Genomic DNA, 24,472 nt, shown 5'->3' with positions numbered 1-24,472 from the left:
GAGTGTTGTGCTCCCCGCATGTGCCCTCAATTCCACGCTGATTGCGATGTTCAAAGGAACCTGCGTGCATTTGGGCGTACGCACAGTTTTGAACATCGGAATTTTTTTTTGCGTACGTGAATATTCCACGCACGGATTCACGTTGAAATCCACGCACGCTTTGATCATGATGCCCCTGGGCTGTACACCGCCCTCTCTGGCCAGCTAGAGAGAAACCCTACCCTGCTCACCCTGACTTTAGCTCAGTGCAGGGCCCTTCCGGGGTTGGCAAAGGGAGAGCAATGCCCAGGACTAACTTAGGTAGGAGCACTGGGGGTAGAAAAAAGGAAAAATTCGGGGATAAAAATATATTAAAAAAAAAAAAAAAAGAATGCCTGCCTAAAAATCTGAAGAAAAAAAACAACAAATCTTCCAAGCAGCTAAACTTCCGCCTCCACCTGTATTGTTCGCTCATGGTGGATTTAGGTGCCAAAAAGAATGTTATGGTAAAACGAGCATCAGACACACTTGACAAGGTTTGGTACGGCTTACAAACATGAACGTGATAAATGGCAAATGGATGATAAAATAACTGTTCTCTTGAGTAAAACATCCCATAAAAGACCACAATCTCCAAAAGACACACTTCTCATTTCTAAGGAAAGATTCCAGGTTGATAGACGCATTTAAGAGAAACTGTGATGCTCCCTCGTCTGTTTGTCGACGCTAAGAGATGTGAGCAAACAAAGGTCCTCCCTGTGAATAAAGGAGTCTAATCATACATCACAGCGAGGTCAGATGGGGAGCGACACAGAGAAAACTATTTGCTTATAATTGATTTTCTGTTATTTCACGTTCCATTCGGCCGGGGCTGATCCTTCCAAGGCCCAATTAAAGTGACTAAAATGAAAATCCAACACTGCTAAAGATCAATATTGGCAACTATGTCCAAATGTCAAAACACATTTTGAAGATACGCTGCATCGTGCATTGATCATTTTACCAAGAAATCTAATTTCAGAGACCGATTTTGTGCAGGATTGTGCTCTTTGCATGTTTATTCGTTTTTTTCCCGACGACGTCAATCAAATGATTCAAAAAACATGAAAAGAAAAGAAAAATCTGTTTTTCGGCGCTTGTCTGCCTCAACTTGAGAGGATAGCCTCCGAATGTGTCCGATATGAATCTAACTGAAGAGGATCTTTAAATGAAGTAAACGGTCATGGTGGTGTTAGATATGATTGAAACAGCGATATCTCACAGCTCCCAGTAAGGTGACTCGATGATGTCCGAGGCGGAGCAACGACATATATAAACAATAAAAACTGTTTACCAGCGTGAGCAAGCTCACAGCAGCTGAACCCGCGGGAGGAAGTTCGCTTTAAGAGAAAAAACTTGCTTTAAAATATTTCTAGAGAATCAAATTACAGGAAGAACATAAAGAGCTTCAACTGTTCGGTAACTTTTGAACCGAAAAGCTTTTTACAGGATTTCTGGAATCAAAAACAGTCGTGACTGGAGTCCACAAGGAGGAAAAAGAGCCGTCAGGTCCGGAGCTCAGCTCCCAAGAGGTTTCCGCGTCACAAGTGAAAGTCGGGCAACGCCTCAAACCAAAGACCATTGTCCACGCCGTCAAGTCGAGTGAAGAATGAAACCAGAAACATCTAGAAGTGGAAACACAGGCGTCTCAAGGCAACTCTTCCAACCTGAGCAGCTTCCCACTGAAATCATATCTGATAACAAACATGCATCAATCTCTCAGAAAGAACCACAACAGAGCCCCCCCCCCCCCCCCCTTCTCTATAGCTTTTTTCTGAACGTGAGCGTCGCGCTCAAAAGCTTAATCTTTTGATTGATTTACCATTTTTAAAGCCACTTGCTTTCTGAGGTTTCCGTGCTCGAGTACAAAAATAGGCTTGAAAATAAACTTTAGAAACAATTACTCGAAGAGGACTGGAGTTTCTTTCTTTTAACTTTGTTCAAAATAAAACCTTTGCCTATTAGAAAGAAGATTTACTCATCATTGTTATCAGAGCCGCTCTAGCGAGCATCCCTGCACCTGTAATCATGGCTTTTATTCCCTCAGTTACGCTGCAGCTGTCGGGACAGATAGGACCATCCTCTCGTCCTGGGAGCATGAAAGATGTCATAACTTTGCCTTCTTGGTTACACAAAGACTCGCCCTCAGTCAGAGGAAAATCATTTAATGAGGCCATTTCTTTTCCTTCTTTTGCAGTAATGCAGGAAACCTGACTGTGGTCACAAATGACACTTTCCTCCACAAACAAGCGATGCTCCCGGACGCTGTGTTAACTTCCTCATTAAAGTGCATCAAAGGGGAACCCGGTCGCTGTTTCTGCTGATACATTTCATCCATTTAATAGCTTTGTGCTCGTTTAAAGCAACTTTCTACAGCCCTGCCTTCGGTGAGATGATCACACCTGTCTTCCAACCTGTTCCCCAACCTGTCCTCCAACCTGTCACCCAACACTTCCTACAACCTGTGACAATTATCAGCAGAAGAAGTTCATATGCACTTTTCTGCAAAATAAACAGTTTTTTGTACTTGTTTTCTTGTCAACATGATCTAACAACTTCTATTCTGCTACTGATCCAAGTTCATGCTGTTTGAAGCTGGGAAAAGTTCAGCTGCAGGGCAGGACAATCATTTGAAGCCGTCAGCTTTGAATCAATGAATAATTGGCACAAATACAAGTCCTGTTGTAACTCACGTACCAGTGTCCAGCAGCAGCCTTGAATCTGTATCAGATGTGCAATGTTTCAAGTTAACTGTCCAGAACAGCAAATAAGAGCATAACCCTCTCTGGTCAGGTTCATCTACTCTCTCTACTGGCACCGATGCAGTCTGCCGATATTAAACACTGGCAAGCGAGAGCTGCCACTTTCAGATGGAAATTAAGCTTCACACGAACATTTGATGCATTAAAAATGGAAACCCAGGAGAAGGATTTGTCCCCAACTGTTATCAATTTGTTTGTGATGTATTCCACGGAGAAGGTCCTGATAAAAAGCAGCAATTTGGGTTTCATTTTCATCCAGATTGCCTCATTTTCTTTTTCCACACTTACTGATTTCCCACAGTGTCTCTGGAAACACTGCGCTGAAGGTTGTGGGATGTGAGAGAGTGGAGGAAGCGTTTTTGATTGTGATAACATCCACATCAGCAAGATGAGTGGGGAGAATCACACCAAATTCAACATGCAGAACAGAATACTGTCTCCTTGTCTGGAGGTGGAAAAAACTGTCTCGCCTGTTTTGTTTAATATCTGCGGGATATTATGCGGGAGAGAGTCCACTTAAGGGATCGACTCTGCAGACAGAAGAGCCATCTAATCCATGTTAAACCTGTCCCCTGAACCAGCCCCTCATCTGCCACAGGTACAACGACCCGTTGTTCACGAAAGGTGTCCAGTTCCCATCGATACTCTAAGCTGCACATTTTAGGGGTTTTTCTAACCATTTACCATGTTTCAAAAAGCAATGATTAACATCCTCTCACCACCAAACACGTGGCTCATGTCGCCATTTCAGCAGTCGGACCCGGAGCGAGGCCAATCGTCCAGGTATGAGTTAATAAAACATACGAATCCTTGCAGGCTCATAGCGACGTCCTGTTAGTCTCTAGCTAAAAACAACTGTTCTGTCCATCACGGTGATGTCACAAACGCTTTCTCCATTGACGACGCGGTGACCGACACTGGGCAATTAAGTTTATACGCTCCAAACAGGCTCCGTGTGCACTTATGAAGCAACGTTTTCTCACAGGTGTAAACCCAGGTAGTTCCAGCTGTGTGGTGGAGACAGAACTAATGGAGAACCAACGAAGTCGGAGGGTAAGCGCAGGGAAACGTAAGCACACGCACGCAGCTGAAAACAGCTGCTTCCGTAGCGGTTCTCGTGAGGCACGTCTGGAGGTATCGCTGGGAGAAGCTGCTCTTCAGGCGCTGTAACCAGTACTCGAGTTGAGGGGGGATGAGGGGGGATGGCATCCCCCCCTGAAATAAAAACGGTCCAAATCATCCCCCCTGTAAAACTGCCATCCCTCCTTTCCATCCCTTATGTCATTTTATCAATGAATGTGGTTTTACTGCTATTTCAACATTTAGAGTCATCACCAGAAAAATAACTTATTTGACAATTTTCACCTGTTTCAAGTAAATTTTCACTTGAAATTAGTAGAAAAATCTGTCAGTGGGACAAGATTTATCTTCTCATTACAAGCAAAAAAATCTTGTTCCACTGGGAGATTTTTCTACTTATTTTAAGTAAAAATCTACTTGAAACAGGTGAAAATTGTTGTTTTTTCCAGCGATGAGTCTTGTTTTAAGTGTAATGAGATTTTTTTTTACTAAAATGAGACATTTTAACTAGAAATAAGACAAGTATTCTTGTTAAGATTTTGAGTTTTTGCAGTGATCCATTTTACTTATCCTGTGAAGGACAGAGTCATATTGATAAGTTCAGAAAACTGTTTTTTATTGTTGTGTTTTGATGTATTTGATGTAAGCCCAGTGGATATTTAAAGCTTACAGAAGGCTGCATTTAACTGCTGCTATGTCATTCCTGCAGTATTTCTGCAGGTGTTTTGGTCACTGATATTATTTGTAATCAGCACAAATTATCTGTTCCCATATGATAAAATCCACCATCCCCCCTGATTTCTTTTTACAACTCGAGTACTGGCTGTAACCCTAACCCTACCCTAATTTAACATTAGTAAACGTACTATGATGAATAACTTAACTGACAACTCAAAACACTAAAATGCCTTCTTACTGTGTCTCAATCCATTAGAACTATACTCAGGTAATTCCAATTCAGCTTGAAAACCCCATTCGGGGACAAGCTTATTCAACCCTGCCTTAAAACTAACCACGACCCGAGGCACCAACGCAGACGTCGGGGCGTAGCGTTCAGACCTACTGCAGGTCCATGGGTCATTTCAGTCCACAGCAAACAGAACATAAGTGTGATAAAGTGAAATTCTTCTCCAGATTGTTCATATCTGCCTCACAGTTGTGGTGCAGTAAGAAAGAAAGAAAGAGAGAAAGAGGGAAAGCCGGGGCTGCAGGGGCTGCAGGGGCTCAGCCACACTGTTCAGTTTTATTAAGACGTTTCATTCAAAGCAGAAAATGTCATCCCGCTCGTGGGACAAGAGGCAAAATGGATTATAGACATTATTCATGCGTTCTAATTTCACGGTGATCTGTGCAATGCGTTTTACCCCCCCACAAATATTCCCTTCCCACCTTAAAAATGGCTCCTTCTGCACATTTATCAAACATGTCTGTATTTTACCATTTTATATTCATATTTCTGACTCCGCTGCGCTATAATTTCACTGTTGCTTTTATGCAAATATTTTGGAAAGGATTATATTACATTTTATTTTTCAGTCATTGCAATGTTTGGAGATTTCTTCCCTGTGACTGATGAGAACTTCTGAATGGCCTTTGTGGGTAAAAAGCCCCGACTTTGCCTCATTCAGTACGTGGACGGAGGTGAAGCAAAGCTCCCCGTGAAAGGTTTCTAAGCTCGTCTGTCACTGTGTGAAGCTGTGCATGACGTCACGTCTGTGGCCTTCGGCTGCAGCCGCAGCACTATTTCACAAGCGCTTAAGGCAAACAGAAGATCGATGATGAGTCGAGGCGGCAGACTGATGCTGACCGGCTGAGTCTCTGCACTGAGTGGGGCTCTGCGCTCACTCGTGCAGCTAAACTCGCTTTATCAGCAGTGATGTTAGAAGGATTTCCAAGTCAATTAAAGCATTTAAATTGACTTTCACTGTCATTTATGACACGAAAAAGGCAGAATTTGCCTTTGCAAGTCTATTTTTTTTGTTTTTTTTGTGAAACGCATATAAATTATAGATTTAAAAGACAGTAAAAGCATGCTTTCCACATTAATTGAGATATTAGATTTGGACAGTGTGCTCCAAAATAACATCTCTTGGCTGATTGGGAGACTGCTGGGAAATCTTATCAAACAGAATCTGCGTTATATAAACCGGGCATACTGAAAGCACATTACATTTTCTGTTTTTTTTTTTCGTGCTGCCATTTGGGAATTCGAGACTGAGCAGATGTGGTTTTATCTTTGGTTTTAAAGGGCACACACCCAGCTTCATCTCGCTGGAAATCTAGTTAAGCTGTGAAGAAGAAAAACAAAGAGAAAAACACCACTATTAGTTGTTTTTTGGTGACGAATTGATGCCAAAGTTAAAAGGTAACCCTTCTTTTTTGAGAGTAAAGCCCCATTACTAAAAGATGTTGGATGTGGTGTAAAATATTAAGAATCATTTAAAAATCATTTCAACTTTAGATTTAATTGAAAATAGATGAAAGTCAAATTTTGAACCTAAGATAAGTATTATGATTGTTATTATAATTTTTCTATGTCAGGTTCCAAGTTTTATGCCAGCAACGCTTTTCCAAATATACCCGGGGGGCAGCAAAAGACTGGAAACCAGAACCTGAATCTGTGGTTTTGACTCCTGGTACCAGCCCCAAACCGATAAACATCTGATCAGAAAACCAGCACCTCTCACTGTGAATAGATCTGGTCTGCATGTACACTGTAACTCACGTGGTTGCTATGGTAACCGGCATGTAAACAGACAAAAAAATGGAGGCTCATGAACCAGATTTGCTACTGTTGTAAATAAGGTCTGTAAATGTGACGTCTGGGTGAAAGTGTGAGAGATCCATTCATTTACTCACTTCAGCGACCCACAGCCCGGGGAGGAAGGTGTTGTCTCGCTGCAACAGACTGGTACCAAGTCTGCATCACTGCAGACGCCGCACCAGTCAGCCTATCCATCTCCACACGTCCATGTCATCCCACAGCAACCAATACTTTTTAAACTGATTGATGATGGGAGTTTTGTGGAAAGTGGCGAGCGGTGATCCCTCCCTGCTTGGAGAGATACCGCTGCTGGTGGATGCTCCTTTCATACCCGTCAGTGTACCCATGGCACACTGACGTCATCAGTTAACCCCCGATAACAAAGTCCACCAAAGGGTTGTTATTTGTATGGACTTTAAACCTTTATGTCTTTAAACCTTCATGTCCTTCAACGTCTAGATGTGTTTATGTGTTTTATATAAACTGATATTGGTCAATGAAGAAGCTGAAAATGAGTTGCGTCTGTGGTTCAAATGAATACATTTATAGTTTTATGTTTTCTTGGATTTCAGAAAACGTCCGAAATGGAGTTCGTCAAGTTCAAATGTTTTTTGTTTTTTTTAATGTTTGATGCAGTATTCAACCTTTTTACTGGAAGTGCGAGTTGAGGCTCAAAGTAAATCTAGAGCAGAAACTATGCCATAATTAAACTTGGCAGCCCAGGCTGTATATAGATCATCTGCAGGTCGGTCTCTTGTTGTCGTGTGACCTTTCTTTCTCGCCAACAAGCATATTTGTGGAATGCTACAGAACAAACGTGAGAGAAGCTCCAGCAACACAGCTCAGCTTCTCGGAGGCTCCTACAGAGTCGGCCCTGCAACATTTCTGTTGACTTAGAAGAAAAGCCAGTTAAGTCTGAGTAAACTATGGCTTCTTAATCTTTAGTCTTCAACATGAAGACATTTTCATCACGCTCTCCATCAGGGTAGTTAACACCGACGCGCGGGGAGATTCATGCCGCCATGCAGGCTTGTTTGCACTGAACATAAATCACTTCACTTCCAAGAGGATAAAATGATGAAATTCAAATGTAACACTTCTTGAAACCCAGCGATAAATAGGAACTTTCAGTATCGTGCAAACTTTTGCGTAACTGCAAAACCTTACCAAACTGCAAGGCGGGCAGATGCAGCAGCTGCAGGATTAACCCGTGCGCAGGTCCTGCATGGCCAAGGCTTCCCTCGACAGCTGCAGAGCTTTGCATCAAAGTTTTCTGCACAGTTTGCCTCGCCATCGCTGGAAGAACATTCCTTTCATGGCTTAGTTTCAAAGTTATTGGACAGATCAAAGTTTATAGTCTGAGAAAGAGGCCGCATGACAACAGAGATGGAGTGTGGGAGTCTGTCTGCGGTTATACAACATGGTGCTCATGTATATTTTAGCTGCAGATCTGTGAGCTGCGTGTCAACATTTATATTCTTGAATATTTAAGCACATGACAGTGTTTTATGCTGATAATTCGGAAATGCTGCGATAAGCATGAGCATGAGTTTAAATGCATCTTTGGAGCTTTCTAGATTATATAAATGGAAAGAATCCTTGATGAGAGTTATATAACAGAAACAGGCCTACAGTACATGCTGAGGGTGGAATTCTATTGCATATAATTGACACAAATCTCCCGAAGTCTCCAGTTAATTTACTCAGAATGAAATCAGCATTTAAACAATGATCCCTGTAATGATGAGCATTGTTTATTTGCATCTGGACTATTAACGATTCAGGAGATAAGACTTGTGAACGATGACGTTCACTAATATTGAGTAAAATTGTAGTTTCCATCTGAGAAGCAGTCATGAGTTTCTGCCCGTCTTCCCTCTCAGAAGCGTCATGCGTTCAGTAACCCTACAGAGGAAGTGTCCAGCCTCCTGTTTCTATCTCATCCAGATCTGATTATTTGCACCTCCTGCATGCGTCACTTAACCCCGACTGCTGAGCCCCTTTTTTCCGTCTATTTATTTTGAGCGACCATATGCAACGTAGTAATCTGTTGTGCAGAAATGAATCATAAACCTCCTAAAAACACCAACAAAGGAGCATCTAGTGAACTCTGACGCCACACTCCACAGAGCAAAACTGCCCCCATTTATTTACTTAAAATCATGAGCTGCTGAACAATTTGAGCCAGTCTCATACGAGCCTGAACTCATTTAAATGTTCTGTAAGAGGAGTGTTGGCGAGATACAGAATATACGTTCAGTCTCAGATGATCATTAAAACTATTTCATTGCTGTTTGTGAAGAAAAACAAGCAGCGTGTTTGCAGCTGGGTTTGAAGCAGCATCCATTCATCTTTCCTCTTCTTCCTTCTCTTCCAACCTTCTCATCAGGGATTCCTGAGCCGTTCTGCACTCAGAAACATCTGCAGGGACTGAGCTGCAAGTGCAGGAGGTGAGGCTCTGGAACAGCTGGAGTTTTAATGGCGTGTCATTGGCCACTGATCATTTGACTTAACCGTAATGAATTAATGTCCAGCTGGGAACTCTGACTTACGACCGCGCTAATGTGAAACGACGTCCACCTGTAAATCCACACAAAGCGGCCCTGGTTTTATTGAGTATGGTTGCTCTGGGGCTTGGAGAATGGCCTTAACTCTGGATTCACTGTATTTTTCAGTGCTACCAGCTACTAAGTGTTTTCACTTATCCAGTTTAATCTCAACCTTTGGCAGCTGCTCGAGGTTCACATTGATCGTTTTGAGTGTTATTCATCAGTAACTCAGACGGCGCAGATGCTCAGGTACCCCTCAGGTTGAGAGGACCTGAGAGGACCTGAGAGGACCTGAGAGGACCTGAGAGGACCTGAGGGGACCTGAGGGGACCTGAGAGGACCCCCCGACGTCCTATCAAGTGTCGTATCAGGTCAAACCTGTTCAATACTTTGAATTATGACTAAATACTTGTGAAACTATTTACACTGACGTCAGTCCTGGCTCTGTTTGGCTTTAGCGCCAGTTTTAGCAGATTAGCATGCTAAACTACAATGTTGACAAAAGTAAACATCTTTGTAAACCCAGAGAGCATACTGACATTAGCATTTAGTTCAAAGTGCTGCTCTGTCTGCCAAGTCTCAGCTCAAATCCTCAGAGGTGTTTATAAAGCCCCATGAATTCGGTTCACTCTTAAATAGTTTATTAAAGCCTCAAAAATATGTTTTTCCTGTGTTTACGTCCCCTGGAATGTCTGACATCGAGTATGCTGGTTTGTATTTGTACACAGTTTATCTCTAGCTTCTGCATTCCTCTTGTAAAGGGGACGATCTTGCCTGAAAGGTTCGATATGGGAAAACTGTAGTTGCTACGTCACAATTTCGAAAGCCAATCACTGTCAAACGCCAGCAGAGAGAAACCCGAAGCTTCCAGCGCAGGCCAAGAACATTGAGACAAAATTTATTTTTTCCAATTTAGAAGCTCTGAAAGGAGAGCTCTAACATGCCGCAGCACATTCAGTGTTACTTTTTCTGCGCACCAACTCGTCAAACCACATGTCATGTGGTCTGTGATTCGCCCGCTTTGACATCAGTCGTGACACCTCTTGGGATTATCAGATCCTTCCTGACAGGAAGTTGTGGGACGATAAAAGTTGCCAGGTCTGTGTATTATTATTATTACTTTAAACTGATTTACACACAGGGATCAGCCATTTACAAGGTAAGAGATTGTTAACAGTGGGGCAGGTTTGTGTTACCAGTCCTCTGAGGTTATAGCTACCTCATTTCAAGATCTTTAAGGACCAGATCATTTCTAATCACATCTGCGTATACAAAGCCACGCTTGGTGCTACTGCAGTACTACAACTTAGCTGCAGCAATTTTGTTCAGACCAGCTCCAATGTGGCATCATAGTGAAATAAATACGCATTTAAAAGAGATTTTAAGAATAAGACATTTTCTCAATACCATAACCGTATTTAGGTTTTGTATTTATTACACCACAACATGTCAAGTTGCAGCTGCTGGTGAAATTATGTGTAATTATTCACACCCGTCAACACAGTTGAAGCTCATTTGAAGTGATGGATTGGTGACTTATATCTTTTCTTTCTGTTCTGCCATCATCAGATAAACCCATCAGCAACAATTCTTTTTCCTGACAGAATAAAACTGTGATCTTTCACGGTGATCGAAACTGTCACCAACCGCAGCCGCGCCCTGTCCCAATAAATGGCCGGTAGTACGTCCGTAAATCACAGTTTAGGTGCAATAACTTCTTTATGAGGACCTCTGAACCTGTCTGATGCATTTACATGCAGTTTCTATCAAGGAGCTGCTTCCCCTGAGAGCTGAGGACGGCCACAGCACCACACATTTCTGCAGGGCGTGTTTTTGTTTCATGACAAATGGACGAATGCAGGAAAGTCTTTCACATGTGGTCTGATTGTGGATCCCAGGTTCCAGTGACCGTTTAATTCATACCATTGGATTGCAGATATTTGGAGCATGGCAAAAACATGCAAAAAAAACAAGCAATGTAAAAAGAACCAAGAAAACAAGGTTGAATACTGTAATTACCTCCTCAACAGAGTGTTTCAAGCATCCATCACAGCTTATCGAGTGTCAGCAGGGTTCAACTTTAATCTTAAAGTGCTGATGCAATGCCAGTAAAGAATTTTTTTTTGGGAAAAAAAAAAAGAAGCTTTTACTGCTTTCTCGTGCTGTCCTGATGTGATGTAACCCTGATCAAAGTACCACCACTATATCTGGTTCTTCTCTCATCATAAACAATAAAGATGACCAACAAAACTACAAAATAAGCCAAAACTTTCTTTTAAACTTGGCTTCAAAAGGACTCGCCATTATTGATTTCATCTCTACAAGGAATCTCTTTTCATGAAAACTATACCTCAGTTTTTTATGTAATAGTCTTTTAAGAAAGTTTAAAGGAGCTTGAGGCTCCTTTTAAGAAATGAGACTCTCTAGCGCCACCCTTCACCACAACGGCCGTTGGGGGTACTGCAGCCAACAGTGAAGCCGGCACGGGAGAACGGGGAGAACGCACATGCAGCGACATGTGACGTCACATCCGCAGGACAGCGCGGGAAATTCGGGACCGAATTGCAGCACATTTTGCAGCACACAGCCTGTTCAAGGCAACGGAGAGATACACTAGAGGGCTCATTCTTTTGGGTTTGGAACGCTTCATCTGACATTATTACTAGAAAACTTAAAATGTATACAGATTTTTTTCATAAATCCTGCCACAATCCGGCCTCAAGCTCCTTTAAGTGCAGCCCTACATTTTTGCCTCAACGTGCTTCCATATGTGCTGCTGCTGAACTTCCGCTTCATTCAGATGTTCTCGACTCTCCCACAGTAATGTATCAAGACCGCTTCTACTGTGCTCGGTACAGCCGAAGTGCCGGCTGTTCATTCCATGTTATTGTAGGTGGATTGAATTTCCAGGGTGGACCAGAATGTCTGGCTGAACGTTACCATGTGAGGACCTGCTTGGAAACGTCTCTTCAGCGAGCATCGAGCCAGCTCTCATTATTCCCAACCAGCTGCACCCTTCAACTCCCACCACTGACGTGTGAATGGTTTTTACCTTCAGGACGGTGGAGCCCAGCTCCAGGCCCACCAGGGTGGTCCTGTCCACCAACTCTGCGATCCTGGGGTCGGCCACCTTCAGGGAGTCCTGCACCAGGTCTGTTACGTCCACCTGCCAGTCGGGTCCCAGCATGGTGATCACCTGGTCAGTGCCCTCTGTGGAGGTGGTGTGGAACTGGGTGAAAACCTTGACGAGCGCCCGCTGATACTGCAGGGTGCAGCCTCGACTGAGCCGGCGCTCGTCATCCTCGTCTTCTCCGTCACTGTCTCTGGCGCTCCTGTGGAAGAAGAGAATTTCAATCAAAATCTTTTAAGCATTTGCACAATCTCAGTTTAACTGCTAAAAAAAGGAGAGTTTAAACATATTACCTGCTGCAGCTGATATGAACATTAAAAGAAAAAGATAAAAGCACCCCAATCATTACTTCCTCAAACCAAGCATCTGGTGTCGAGCCTCGCTCAGCACTGCCATGTTGATACGTCTCAATTTGTGCCTTCTGTTCTGAAGGGTCTCCACTCATTTTGTAATTTGACATCATAATACTGAGGAAAAACTCGGCACGGTGCTAAACAAATCCATCCTATTATCTGTTCTGCTCGCATTGGCAAAGAGGAGCTAATCCTCCAAGCCCGTAAAGAAGGAATGATAAGTACCGCAAAGCCGAGTTTTGGATATATGCCCTTCTTATTTCGTTGGAGCCCTAGGCAGTGAGGTTAACCATGCCAGGTGCATCCCCTACCGAGCACAATCTGCTCCACAAGATGTATGAGTTACCCAGCTCCCCTCAGCAGGCTTGACAGTCTGCCAGTTCCTCTTTCAGCAGCAGTTTGCTGCTTAATCATTGCTTTGACTGAACTAACTGAACGAGTTGGGATTCGAGAGCGGCAGCAGGCCATTATCCACAACTGGATTGTTAGGCCAGGCAATTCTGTTGCAAAGTCTCAAAATGTCATCAACAGACGACCTCAACAACAAGCCGAATCGACTCGTAGAGATGTCCTCAGCGCTGCGTTTAATTACTAGTTCATCCGCACACACTGCCTCTGCCCATCTCATCAATGCCCTCACTAGCATCAGTGCCCTGGTGCTGACCCAGCACTCACAGCTGGATGGCGGTCAGACATTAGTCAGCTTCCTGTTATGATAGAAGAAGTAGATTTCAGAGACTTCTTAAAGAGCATCAGCAGGAAGCATGGAGGGGTCACAAATCCACACCTGTACCACGACCAGCAGCTGATTCACTTACTGTATTCTCGATGGGCCTTCTGTTGGGTTTGGTACCAACATCAAACTGTGTGGTTACGTTTAAGAGGAAAAACCAACCATAAGACCTTCATCTTAACAATCAACACTTATTAGCAGTACTCGAGTTGAGGGGGGATGATGGGGGATGGCATCCCCCCTGAAATAAAAACGGTCCAAATCATCCCCCCTGTAAAACTGCCATCCCTCCTTTCCATCCCTTATGTCATTTCATCAATGAATGTGGTTTTACTGCTATTTCAACATTTAGAGTCATCGCCAGAAAAATAACACCAGAAAAATAACTTATTGGACAATTCTCACCTGTTTCAAGTACATTTTCACTTTAAAATAAATAGAAAAATATGCCAGTGGGACAAGATTTATCTTCTCATTACAAGCAAAAATATCTTGTTCCACTGGCAGATTTTTCTACTTATTTTAAGGAAAAATTTACTTGAAACAGGTGAAAATTGTTGTTTTTTCCAGTGATGTGTCTTGTTTTAAATGTAATGAGATTTTTTTACTAAAATGAGACATTTTAACTAGAAATAAGACAAATATTCTTGTTAAGATTTTGAGTTTTTGCAGTGATCCATTTTACTTATCCTGGGAAGGACAGAGGCATATTGATAAGTTCAGAAAACAGTTTATTATTTTTTTGTTTTGATGAATTTGATGTAAGTCCAGTGGATATTTAAAGCTTACAGAATGCTGCATTTAACTGCTGCTATGTCATTCCTGCAGTATTTCTGCAGGTGTTTTGGTCAGTGCTATTATTTGTAATATATTATATTATTTGTAATCAGCACAAATTATCTGTCCCCATATGATAAAATCCACCATCCCCCCTGATTTTTTTTTACAACTCGAGTACTGCTTATTAGAACAAAAAAGCTTTCCGTCCACCACCGACATCTACCCATTTATGTGGTTTACAATGACGACGCCAGTCTGGTTTTGTTTTCTGAGATTCTCACTTGACTCTCATACTACTTCTGGGTCATTTCTCCTGGTAACAGCACTGTAACGCTGTGACGTCCCAGCAGACCCTCTGATTAGACTGTTAATGTTTTGTTTTTGTCTGCAGGTACTGTACTAGTTAAGTTGATAGAGAGGACAGAAATCTGGGGTGAAATAGACCCTTCCACAATGATATCCATATTTGTCAACAAACCTCTCTCATCTGCAACCGTGACAGCTATAATTCCAGACCGTGGCGTTTATGAAAGCTGTTTTTCCCCTGAACACATCGTAAGCTGTCCTCTATGCGTGAGGGGAAGAATAAAACTAAAGCAACTAAATAAAAACTGTCTGATTAACAATGTTTTCACAGAAATGCCAAGAAACTAGAACAATACAAACGTCCTTTAGTTGCAGCTAACAATCTAAAAGCCTGGTTATTTTGTCACACTGCAGACTTTTTACATAACAATTGTGTGGTTTTGAGGCTCATCGTGCACAGTGACGTTCACAGGTCACTGTTGAGTCAAGGTCGTCGTCGGGCTACAGGACGAATAACGAATGGCAGAATTCCCAATCAGTGGAAAAGAAGAACCTAAATCTTTAGAAGGTGGCAACATTGATCCAGACTTCATCCACATGTAATAACTGATCATGCTGACACAACTTGGTTCTTAAGCTTCATTTTTGTAACAGTATGGTGAAAAAGCTGCTGCGTATCTAAAGCGGTATTAATACGTTTTAAAACGTAAAAAAATTAGTAATAAAACAGGGAGTTGTAACCTTTGCTCACATCCGTAAGATGAGTAAATGAATACTTTATAATATGAACTGAGCTATAATTGCACGATGAAAACAAAAGAATGGACTGAACATTTTTGAGATTACGACACAGATATTGTACAACTAGAGTTTTAACCTTAATTTTAACTTCCCCGACTTCAACGACATCCAACGAGTTTCACATCTGCTGCATTGCTGTTTGAAATGCCAACAAGGCTGTTGAAACCGTTAAGGATGCTACTCAGGGTTTACTCGCGCCCTCTCGTGCATTTTGATTTGAAGGAAATCATAACTAATATGGAGCAGAAGCGTGGCGAAGATTCCTGTTTATCTCAAAAACGCGACAACTAAATCAAAGCAGAAAATATGCCATGAAACGACTGCATTTTGCAACAGTTTCATGTAGATTTGATCAATTTTAAACGGGACACTTACATTATTTAGCAGATGCTTTAACAGAGAAGCAGCTACAAGTGAGGAAGGAGCTGCCGCTCTGCTGAGGCTGCTCAAGCTGAAGCCCTCGCGGGCTGCAGACCGCAAGGGTTGGAGGAGACAGGCCTGTTGTTCTACTCGGAAGGCTAGGGAGTACTCTACTGTAGACACTGAAAGTCCACACCCAGTTACTCATTCGTTTAAAAGCAGAGGAAAAACCCAATGTGACAATGAGACTCGCTCTTTCCCTGTCACAGTTTCACAACTTGGCTCAGTCTGTGAAGGTTTACCCTCCAGAGCCTGCACCTGGAAATAAGGTTGATATTTTTTCTCCCCCAGAAGAATATTGTCTGTTCTTATTAGAGTCTGAGATACAAGCGCACAAGCTGAAGCTTCAGTGCACACGGGCTGCCTGCCCGATTACACTTTCTTTCCTTTTTTAGGGTATGTTACTGGATAATGTGGCCAGTGAACAATTGTGCTTCACTGCAGCAAAGGTCCACTGCAGGCCAGAAAATTCTACTGCGGACGAAGGCTTCAGAATGTGTCACTTTGCAAAAGTTCAGGGATGCAGGGTGAAAGAAATAGCATAATGGGAAGGGGAAGTTGCGTCAAGGGCTGTAATGACGATGATACGAAGAAGAAAATAAGTGACTGAGAGGAGCCTGTGAAAGACAATAATTCATTCTAATAATACACATAATCATCGTGATGAGGTGTTACTGGACTGTGTCCGGGTTGACTAACAAGATATTTCTTTGTATGACAGATCCTGTTCTGCATCTTGTGTAGAGGTTTATGTGCAGTGCGTTGTGAGGACTTTGCAAACATCAACTCTTCTCAATGCTTGTAAATAAAGGAGATCAAGGTCAAAACGCTGCCTAATGCCAGGGCTGCTGTTAGAGCTGGCAGAAACCATCTTTTGGAAATCCTGACCGTTTGCCCTGATTCTCCCCCCCAGGCAGCTCAGTAGAAAACAGTTTGCCAGTTTTTCGGTCATGTTTTGTTCATGGCATGTGTCCATGTTGCCGTTTTGCAAGTCAGTTTGAGGGTTACAGAGAATTCACACTTATTTTAAAAACAATCCTGAGAGCTAAACTCGTGTTTTAAGTCAAAATCATCTCATGACTTCTGTAATTTCCCGTTAGGGACTGATCCAGTATTAAGTTGGATTTGAGGACAATATAGAAAATGTGTAAATGAGAACTGAGCAGCATCCAAAGAGACAGCAGGATGTGCATGAGGCATCAGAGACAACGTTCGCAAGGGTTTGATTCAAAAAACAAACAATCCCAGTGTCAAAAAAATCTGCCTACCTTCACTTTCAAGTTATGGATGACATCTATGTTGGCATTTCCATAGCGACCACTTAAAGTCTACATGCTGACAACCCTGTGAGGCAGTTGATATCTCCTCAACAATCTGGTTCCGGCTTGAAAATCTATAAACACGTAAAAAAAGCTTTCACACGCGACGCTTCACATTTAGTGTTAGAAATATACGAGGTTGCCCAAGAAAAAAAAAAAAAGGAAAAAGGGTGATATTTCTAAACCTACATTTTCACAAGCGTTTGGACATAAAATCCCAGTGGTCTATAAATCTCAGATGTGCAAAGAAGCCATTCTGTCTTGAATCTAAAACTTTTTTCTCTTTTTAAAAACTATTCATCAGTACAGGAGTGACCTTTTTTAAAAGTCTATGGGATGCATGTTGTTAGAGTGTACTGTAAATAAATGAGACCTCGGTAACATAAACCGATGAGTTTTTTGACATTTTAAAAGAAACTGTGTCGGTTTTCATGCCAGGATCCCAAAAACAAGGGAAAATGAGCTCTTTGAGGCATAACTCATCAGGGCCGCAGAGCATTAATAGGCACTGCATAGATAAATCACAGGATTTCAGCTACGACAGTGACCGCAGAGCGAAGCCAACATCTTATCGAGCCAGTATCAAGGGTTCGTTGAGAGCAGCTGGATAGGCAGGCTGTCACTGTCAGCGTTTTGGTTCCCTGTCGATACCGATAAGAACAAATGCTAAGGTGGACAATGGATCAGTGCACAAACGTCATCTCTGAAGATCACAGTTCCTCTTTTCTACATTGGTGACTATAAAGACGGAGGCTCTACAAAAGCGTGGTTTAGCGTGGTCTCCGCTTCTGTGTCGACTACTCTAAACTGAACAATATCTCAGCATTGGACCTGTATCCATTCCCCGAGTGGACGAGCTGGTGGAGCGTCTGGAGAAGGCTGAGTTCCTCAGCACTGTTGATCTGTGTTAGGGGTACTGGCAGGCACCACTCTCTCCCTGAGCACAGGAGCTGACAGCCTTCAAGACACCAGCCAGCCTATTCCGGGTCCGGGTCATGCATTCTGTCCTACATGGCGCAGCAGCTAGCTTTCAGCGATGATGGTATAGGCGGTTCATCCCCAACTTCTCAAGCCGAGCTGCGTGTTTGACTGACCTCACTTGGGAAAACAGTCCCTATAAGATGGCCTGGACTCCCGGGATCTGCAGGACTGTAGAATGTGCCCCATCACAGTGCACTTCTCCAGAAATGTCACCATGTCTTGAGTTGCATTTCCACTACTACTTACTCCTCATCATTTTCAAGCAACGTAGAAAGATGAATTGCTGCAGTGTCAGTAAAAGTTACTATTGCTGAACATTCATCAGCGACAACTCCCAATAAATGTGCTTCATGTGCACCGTTGCTACTGTTTGTCTGAGGTACATAAAGGAAGTAAACAAAAGGAGGCTCAGCACTGCAGGCTACGGCGCTGCAGAAAAAAAACGTGCACAGCTACCCATAGTGCTCTGTCATTATAGAGGGACACAGGAAACAATGAACAAGGATACATGCCAAGAGCAACGCAAAGCCTATATGTAGGCTACGTGCATTTAGAACCACAAACGCTGCTTATTCGTGAAGCATGAAAGTGGTTCTGTGCTGGTTTGTGCAGCTATAATGTACAACTCTCTTGATCCTGATACTAGAATGTCATGAAAGCACTTCTCTTAAAGAATGTGTGTCAGTTTTGTGTGTCCAGCTGTTTCCCAAAGGTGATGCCAACTACTCGAGTGATAATATCCTGATTCACACAACTAGAATAATTTGAAAAGAGCACACTAGCAACGTGGAACATTTCATTTGGCTCCCCACAATCACCAGATCTCAATATAATTGAACATCTCTGGTGAGTTTTGGAAAAGCAATTAAGAACTGCTTCCCTCCATCATCATCTCCGAAATAGTTGAAGCAGTTTATGATTCAGGAATGGATTTATATTCCCCCACCACCGTTCAAAGCTTGCACGGCCATTTTTGAAAGCAGATATTGCAGCCAAAGAAGTGCCAACTTGCTTTTAAATTATAATTTGTAATATAGACAGTGTTTCCATTATCTTGACCAAGTCCTAGCTGAAAACTCAGCTGTTTATATATGAAATGTGTACCCCTCCCCCCTTTATTTCCCAACCTTAATGCATGGTGATTCATGCATATCAAGTACACTAGCCATGAAATGAGATGTGGGTTGTTTTCAAAACAAAACATACGCAACTGAATCAATCACAAAAATCGAAACATATGCAGGATTAATCTGCTTTCAGTAAAATAAGATGTCTTTTTTTTAACTAAAGCTTTAGTACATGCTATACTTCATTAGTTTAGCCTACACCTATGGGTTATTTGGGAAATACTCCAATTACACTGCCAATTGCTTTTCAGTGTCAAAATTCAGCAGCTACAGTAACAAATTGGCACCAACAGTATATGACTAAAAACCACAGCTTCCTGGGGGTAGCTCACTGCACACGGCAGCAGCAGCTTCAACAGCCTGTTTATGGCGCCATCAGGACTGATGTGTCACCTGTGTCAAGTTTCCTGATGGGATGAAGAATTATACAGAAAACTGAACAATTTATGACGTTTATGACGTGAAAGTCCAAACAATAGCGTACAAGACAGTAAAGCTTCATCCTTGTTCAAATTAATTCATCTCACGTAGGTGTGTGACAACCCCAGCAACTGAAAAAGGCTCACAAGGAGTTACCGTGTTCATAAAAGCAAAGGGACAGCTATGAAGGGATACATGAAGGACAAAGTTTAAAGTCAGAGCTATTTACTAGAACAAATTATTTAAAATGTTTAATACAAGTGATAATATGTATCACCTGTATTATTCATATGACATACGTACAGGCAGTAAACATTCAAAATAAAGAGGTCAGACCCACAAATCTAACAAAAAGCATACACGCACTAATATTCATTCTACTTTAATAGGCCACAAAAATGAAACAATGATCCTAAAGTGGGCATTTAAGACACATTTCGAACGTCAAAATAATATACAGTCTATAGCTCATTATAGCCCATTGGGGTTCTTTGAAAAATGAGGCTGTGCAAGATTTTTTCCAAGCACTGGGGCTCATTTGAAATTCTTTCATTCTTCAAACTATTCGGTAAACATGCCATTTGTATTCAGCTTGCGTTGAAATGGAATTGGTCTTTGGTGATGTACTCCTAGAGCGATGATAGCAGCCACCCATGAGAGTGTTAATGCCCCTATTAAACATTTGTTGTGGGAACGTTTGCCACCACTCTACACATGACAAGAATGCTGGAATATTTTAAAGAGACCCAGTTCTTAATTTAAGACCACATTTTCACGTTCTTTATTGGGTCCGTGGCTCTAATAGCCTCAAGCTCCCAATGGTGCTATTTCCTTATCACTATAGAGCTTTATTTTTAAGGCTTCAGGTCAACCACTATTTTCATTATTTATTTTTTATTCTCTTTCAGCTTATTGGATTCTAAAACTTCTATACCGTAGACACAATGGTCACAGAACTGGGTGTTGCTTCTTTGCAGTGCAAATAACCAAATCCCAATGCAATTTTCAAAGTTTAAAATGTTAATGTAAAGCAGCTTCTTCGGTGAGCGGGTAAACAGTAAGAAATGCTGACCGCCACTCTGGACTTCCTCCTTGTTACAGCAGTTCGACAGCCTCATTATATCTCTGGGAGGACAGTGTTCTTAACTCAGAATCAAATCAACCCCGTGTCTTGTCCTTGTTGTACAAAATAGATTCAGATGGCTATGATGCATACATGACAAGCTTCTGGCTCAATTTGCACTCGAGAGCTTTGTTTTGCAGGGTGCATTTCTGCTTTGTACCTTAGGCTGAGCACCTAATTGGACCCAAACAAGCAACTAGCCGTAAAATTCTGGCTAACAGAGAAGAGGCTCGAAGACTAATGTGGTACACTGCAGAGCTCGGTGCACTTTGGATAATGAGTCCTGCGGTAATCATGTACAAAAATAACATATCCAGAATGCATTCTGAACCGCACACCCTTCTGGCTCTGCTGCGATGGCCAGAAGGCTCAGGTGAGCAAGACACACAGAGCAATGCTTGTGAAACAAACCTTTATCGTATAATTCATCATTCTTGTGTTCTTTTACTCCAAGTAAAAGGTCCGTCCATCCATCCATCCATCCATCCGTCCATCCATCCATCCATCCATCCATCCATCCATCCATCCATCCATCCATCCATCCATCCATCCATCCATCCATCCATCCATCCATCCATCCATCCATCCATCCATCAAAAGAATGGATGGATGAATGGATGGAACGGTATCCCAATACTGCTAAAAAGTCAAAGTATGGAGCTTTCATTTGTCTTTTAACGAGCGTACAATCGCCAATGTCACTTCTCCTTATTCTTAAGGTTATTAACAAGGTTAATAAAAGAATCAGAAAAAAATCATAATCACTAGTTTTCTAGTACAACTAATATAATTGTTCCTACAACCATTTACGCCCAGCCTAATCTCAGGCTTATGTTTTAACCCTGGGCCCTCCTGTACCGGGGGCTCCAGGGTTAACGATTTAACAGGTATATTGCTGGTATTGTATTTAATTACTGGAAATACAACTGTTATTGCTGCTTCTGCTCTGGATATTTTCATAACCCCGACCGCAACTTCAAGTACTACTAATACCAGTACTAGCAATTATTTAAAAAAGGGCCATAATTGCAGAAAAAGACAGCTTTTTTCTGCATTCTTATATTCTGTAAGCTGTATTTGCTGTACCATAGAAATTGAAATGGTTTTGTTCTTACTTTTGTTATATTTATTTATTCATCTTGGCTTTGTTATTAACAGCAAATTGACAATAACAGTTATATATTTCATTAACCTTGGAAAGAAACCAAACTAATTTTCCCCTTTGTTTTGGGTGCACATGTTTTGACACAAATTAAGTCCCCATGATCACTTTTGCTACGTTGCCTCTTTGAGAAATGTGTCTTTACATCCTTTTACATGTAGCAGATTGATTATCATTTACTATACAGCATAAAAATATATGAAGAACTGTATATTTTCTTATTTTCCATTTCATTTTCTAATTCAACATTTACATTTTTGGGGTTTTTTGAATATAGACACAGTCCAATCTACTTGTCCGTGACTAAAGACTAAAGAAGATCTAAACTAACTTGAACCGTTCGAGTCGTCTCTTGCTGTGAAATCACTGGTGTCCAAAACTGATGTCTCTGCTATCTGAAGTCCAGACACCAAAAATGTTTTATTGTTCTCAATCAGTTTTACAAAATTAAAACAGATGCATTCGATTTTTAATGTAAATGATCTTTTCTTTTCTTTCTAAAATGTGTTGTTTCAGGTTTAACTGCTGTTGTCATGTTGCAGGTCTAAGGATCAGAGTGTTTGTGGTTGAACCTCACCTTCGGTCGGGCAGGATGGGAACCCTCCAGCCTTTGATGAAGCTGAGACTGTTGTCAGAGAGTTCCACCTGCAGGGGGAGTTTGGGAACCCAGACAGTGAGCTCCAGCGGTGCACTCAGGTGCTCGTAGCTGAAGATGACCCTGGCGTTCATGGAGCCCCGCGTCTCCTTCCCGTTGACAAACACATAGTCGCAGTTCATGGATACCTGGAGAAGATCAGCATCAGGAGTCAGAGACCATCTTTATGGTAACGGCAATATGAATCTGAGAGGAATATGGAAATATACAGGACAACATGGATGCAGGTGTCACTTCCACAATTTAAAGCACGCCTCATTTCAATGTTCAAACTTTCAGCAACTAAAAAAAAAGAAAGTGAGGTCAGTCTCGTTCTTATAGTCCAGGAGTCGGCAACCCGCGGCTCTTGAGCCGCATGCGGCTCTTTAGCGCCGCCCTAGTGGCTCCTGGAGCTTTTTCAAAAATGTTTGACCTTTTTTTCCTTTATTTTTCTCTTTTTTCTTTCCTTTTTTCTTCTCTTTTTTTTCTTTTTTCTTCTATTTTTTTCTTCCCTTTTCCTTTTTTAATCTCGACATTTCGACTTTTTTCACGAAATTTTTACTATTTCTTCGACATTTTGACTTTTTTCTCGACATTTCGACTTTTTTTCTCGAAATTTAGACTTTTTTTTCAACATTTCGACTTGCATAATGAAAAATAAATCTACCCCCAGTTATAACTAATATAGATACATGAAGCATGTGTTGCCTTCATTCTAAGGCTTATACAAGACTTTTAACTTTTTGCGGCTCCAGATATATTTGTTTTTTGTGTTTTTTGTCCAATACGGCTCTTTCAACATTTTGGGTTGACGACCCCTGTTATAGTCACTACCCACAGCATGTGACCATAGGTGAAGGCAGGACCGTAGACTGACTGCGAACTCCACAACTTTGTCATTCGGCTCAAGTCCTCCTTCACCATGACAGACTGATGCAGTGTCTGCATCACTGTGGACGCCGTACCATTGTGAACAAGATTTGGAGCTGCTGATTTTCATGCCAGCCACCTCACATTCAGCTGCGAACCACTCCAGTGAGAGCTGCAGGTCATGGCCTGATGAAGCCAACAGAACCACATCATCTGCAAAAAGCACAGACCAAATTCTGAGGTCGCCATACCAGACCCCCTCCACTCTTTGGCTGCGCCTAGAAATTCTGTCCATGAAAGTATTAAACAGAATCAATTACAAAGGGCAACCCTGGCAGGGTTCAACCCTCACTGGAAACGAGTCCGACCTATCATGAACTAATAAAGTTCTCACATGTGACATCAAACCCACACAACCGAAGCGACATACACCCAATGGAAATATGCTCATTATTTAGTTTTTTTTTCTTTCTGAGAACAAAAACAACAGGAACGTTTAAATCTAAATTGATCCATTCATTCATATACAGACCTGCTAATCAAGTGATGGTGACTGTTACCAATAATGTCACTTTTCAAAGGTGTTTAATCAAAATGGACCAACCTGCTGATTGTGACTGTGAGGATGAAGATGCTACAAACATTCACAGACGTTAGAGATCCCACCCACCTCACCACAGATAGTCGAATTGTTTATTTAATCATTGCCTAAATATTTTAAAAACTAGTCAATGCTGTAGGCATCCTTAAGGTTAAACCGCCTCCATTGTATTAAAGAAAGATATCAAAAGTCCCCCGTGCAAACCAACCAGCCTTAATAACTCAGGCGCTGTGATGCAAGAAGAAAGTATCTTGGTTTAAAAGAGCCCACATGCCTGTGCTGAGCACATCGTAGACATGTTTTTGTATTGTGTAAAAAGCCACAATTTGCACATTTTTGTTCCATGTAACGCCACATCACTCTACACTCCCCCTGTAGAGAAACATGGAATAAATCAGTGAAAATAAACTGTTGTGTTGGTTCAGAAAACCCAGAAAAACCCAGAGGCTTTCCAGCCTTGATGGCACAAATCTGAGAACAACTGCTGTACTAGCTGTGGGCTCTTCTCTAATCTCATTTGCATCCTTTATGCAGTCAAA

General features: G+C 41.9%; 1 protein-coding gene across 3 annotated transcripts in view; it reads right to left on the bottom strand.

Annotated features, from left to right (window-relative positions):
* Nucleotides 1–24,472, bottom strand: part of tmem132e (transmembrane protein 132E) — a 479,435-nt gene that overhangs the window by 16,314 nt on the left and 438,649 nt on the right. For all 3 annotated transcript variants that reach the window (XM_061740292.1, XM_061740291.1, XM_061740293.1), the window contains 2 exons: nucleotides 22,406–22,611; nucleotides 12,226–12,505 (listed from right to left, as the gene is read on the bottom strand). In XM_061740292.1, the coding sequence (XP_061596276.1) occupies nucleotides 12,226–12,505; nucleotides 22,406–22,611 (486 nt within the window). The remainder of the gene's footprint in view (nucleotides 1–12,225; nucleotides 12,506–22,405; nucleotides 22,612–24,472) is intronic.

Source organism: Cololabis saira, chromosome 14, assembly GCF_033807715.1.
Source record: "Cololabis saira isolate AMF1-May2022 chromosome 14, fColSai1.1, whole genome shotgun sequence".
NCBI lineage: Eukaryota > Metazoa > Chordata > Actinopteri > Beloniformes > Belonidae > Cololabis > Cololabis saira.
The sequence above is the reverse complement of the archived record's forward strand: the minus strand, read 5'-3'. Positions and strand labels throughout refer to the sequence as shown.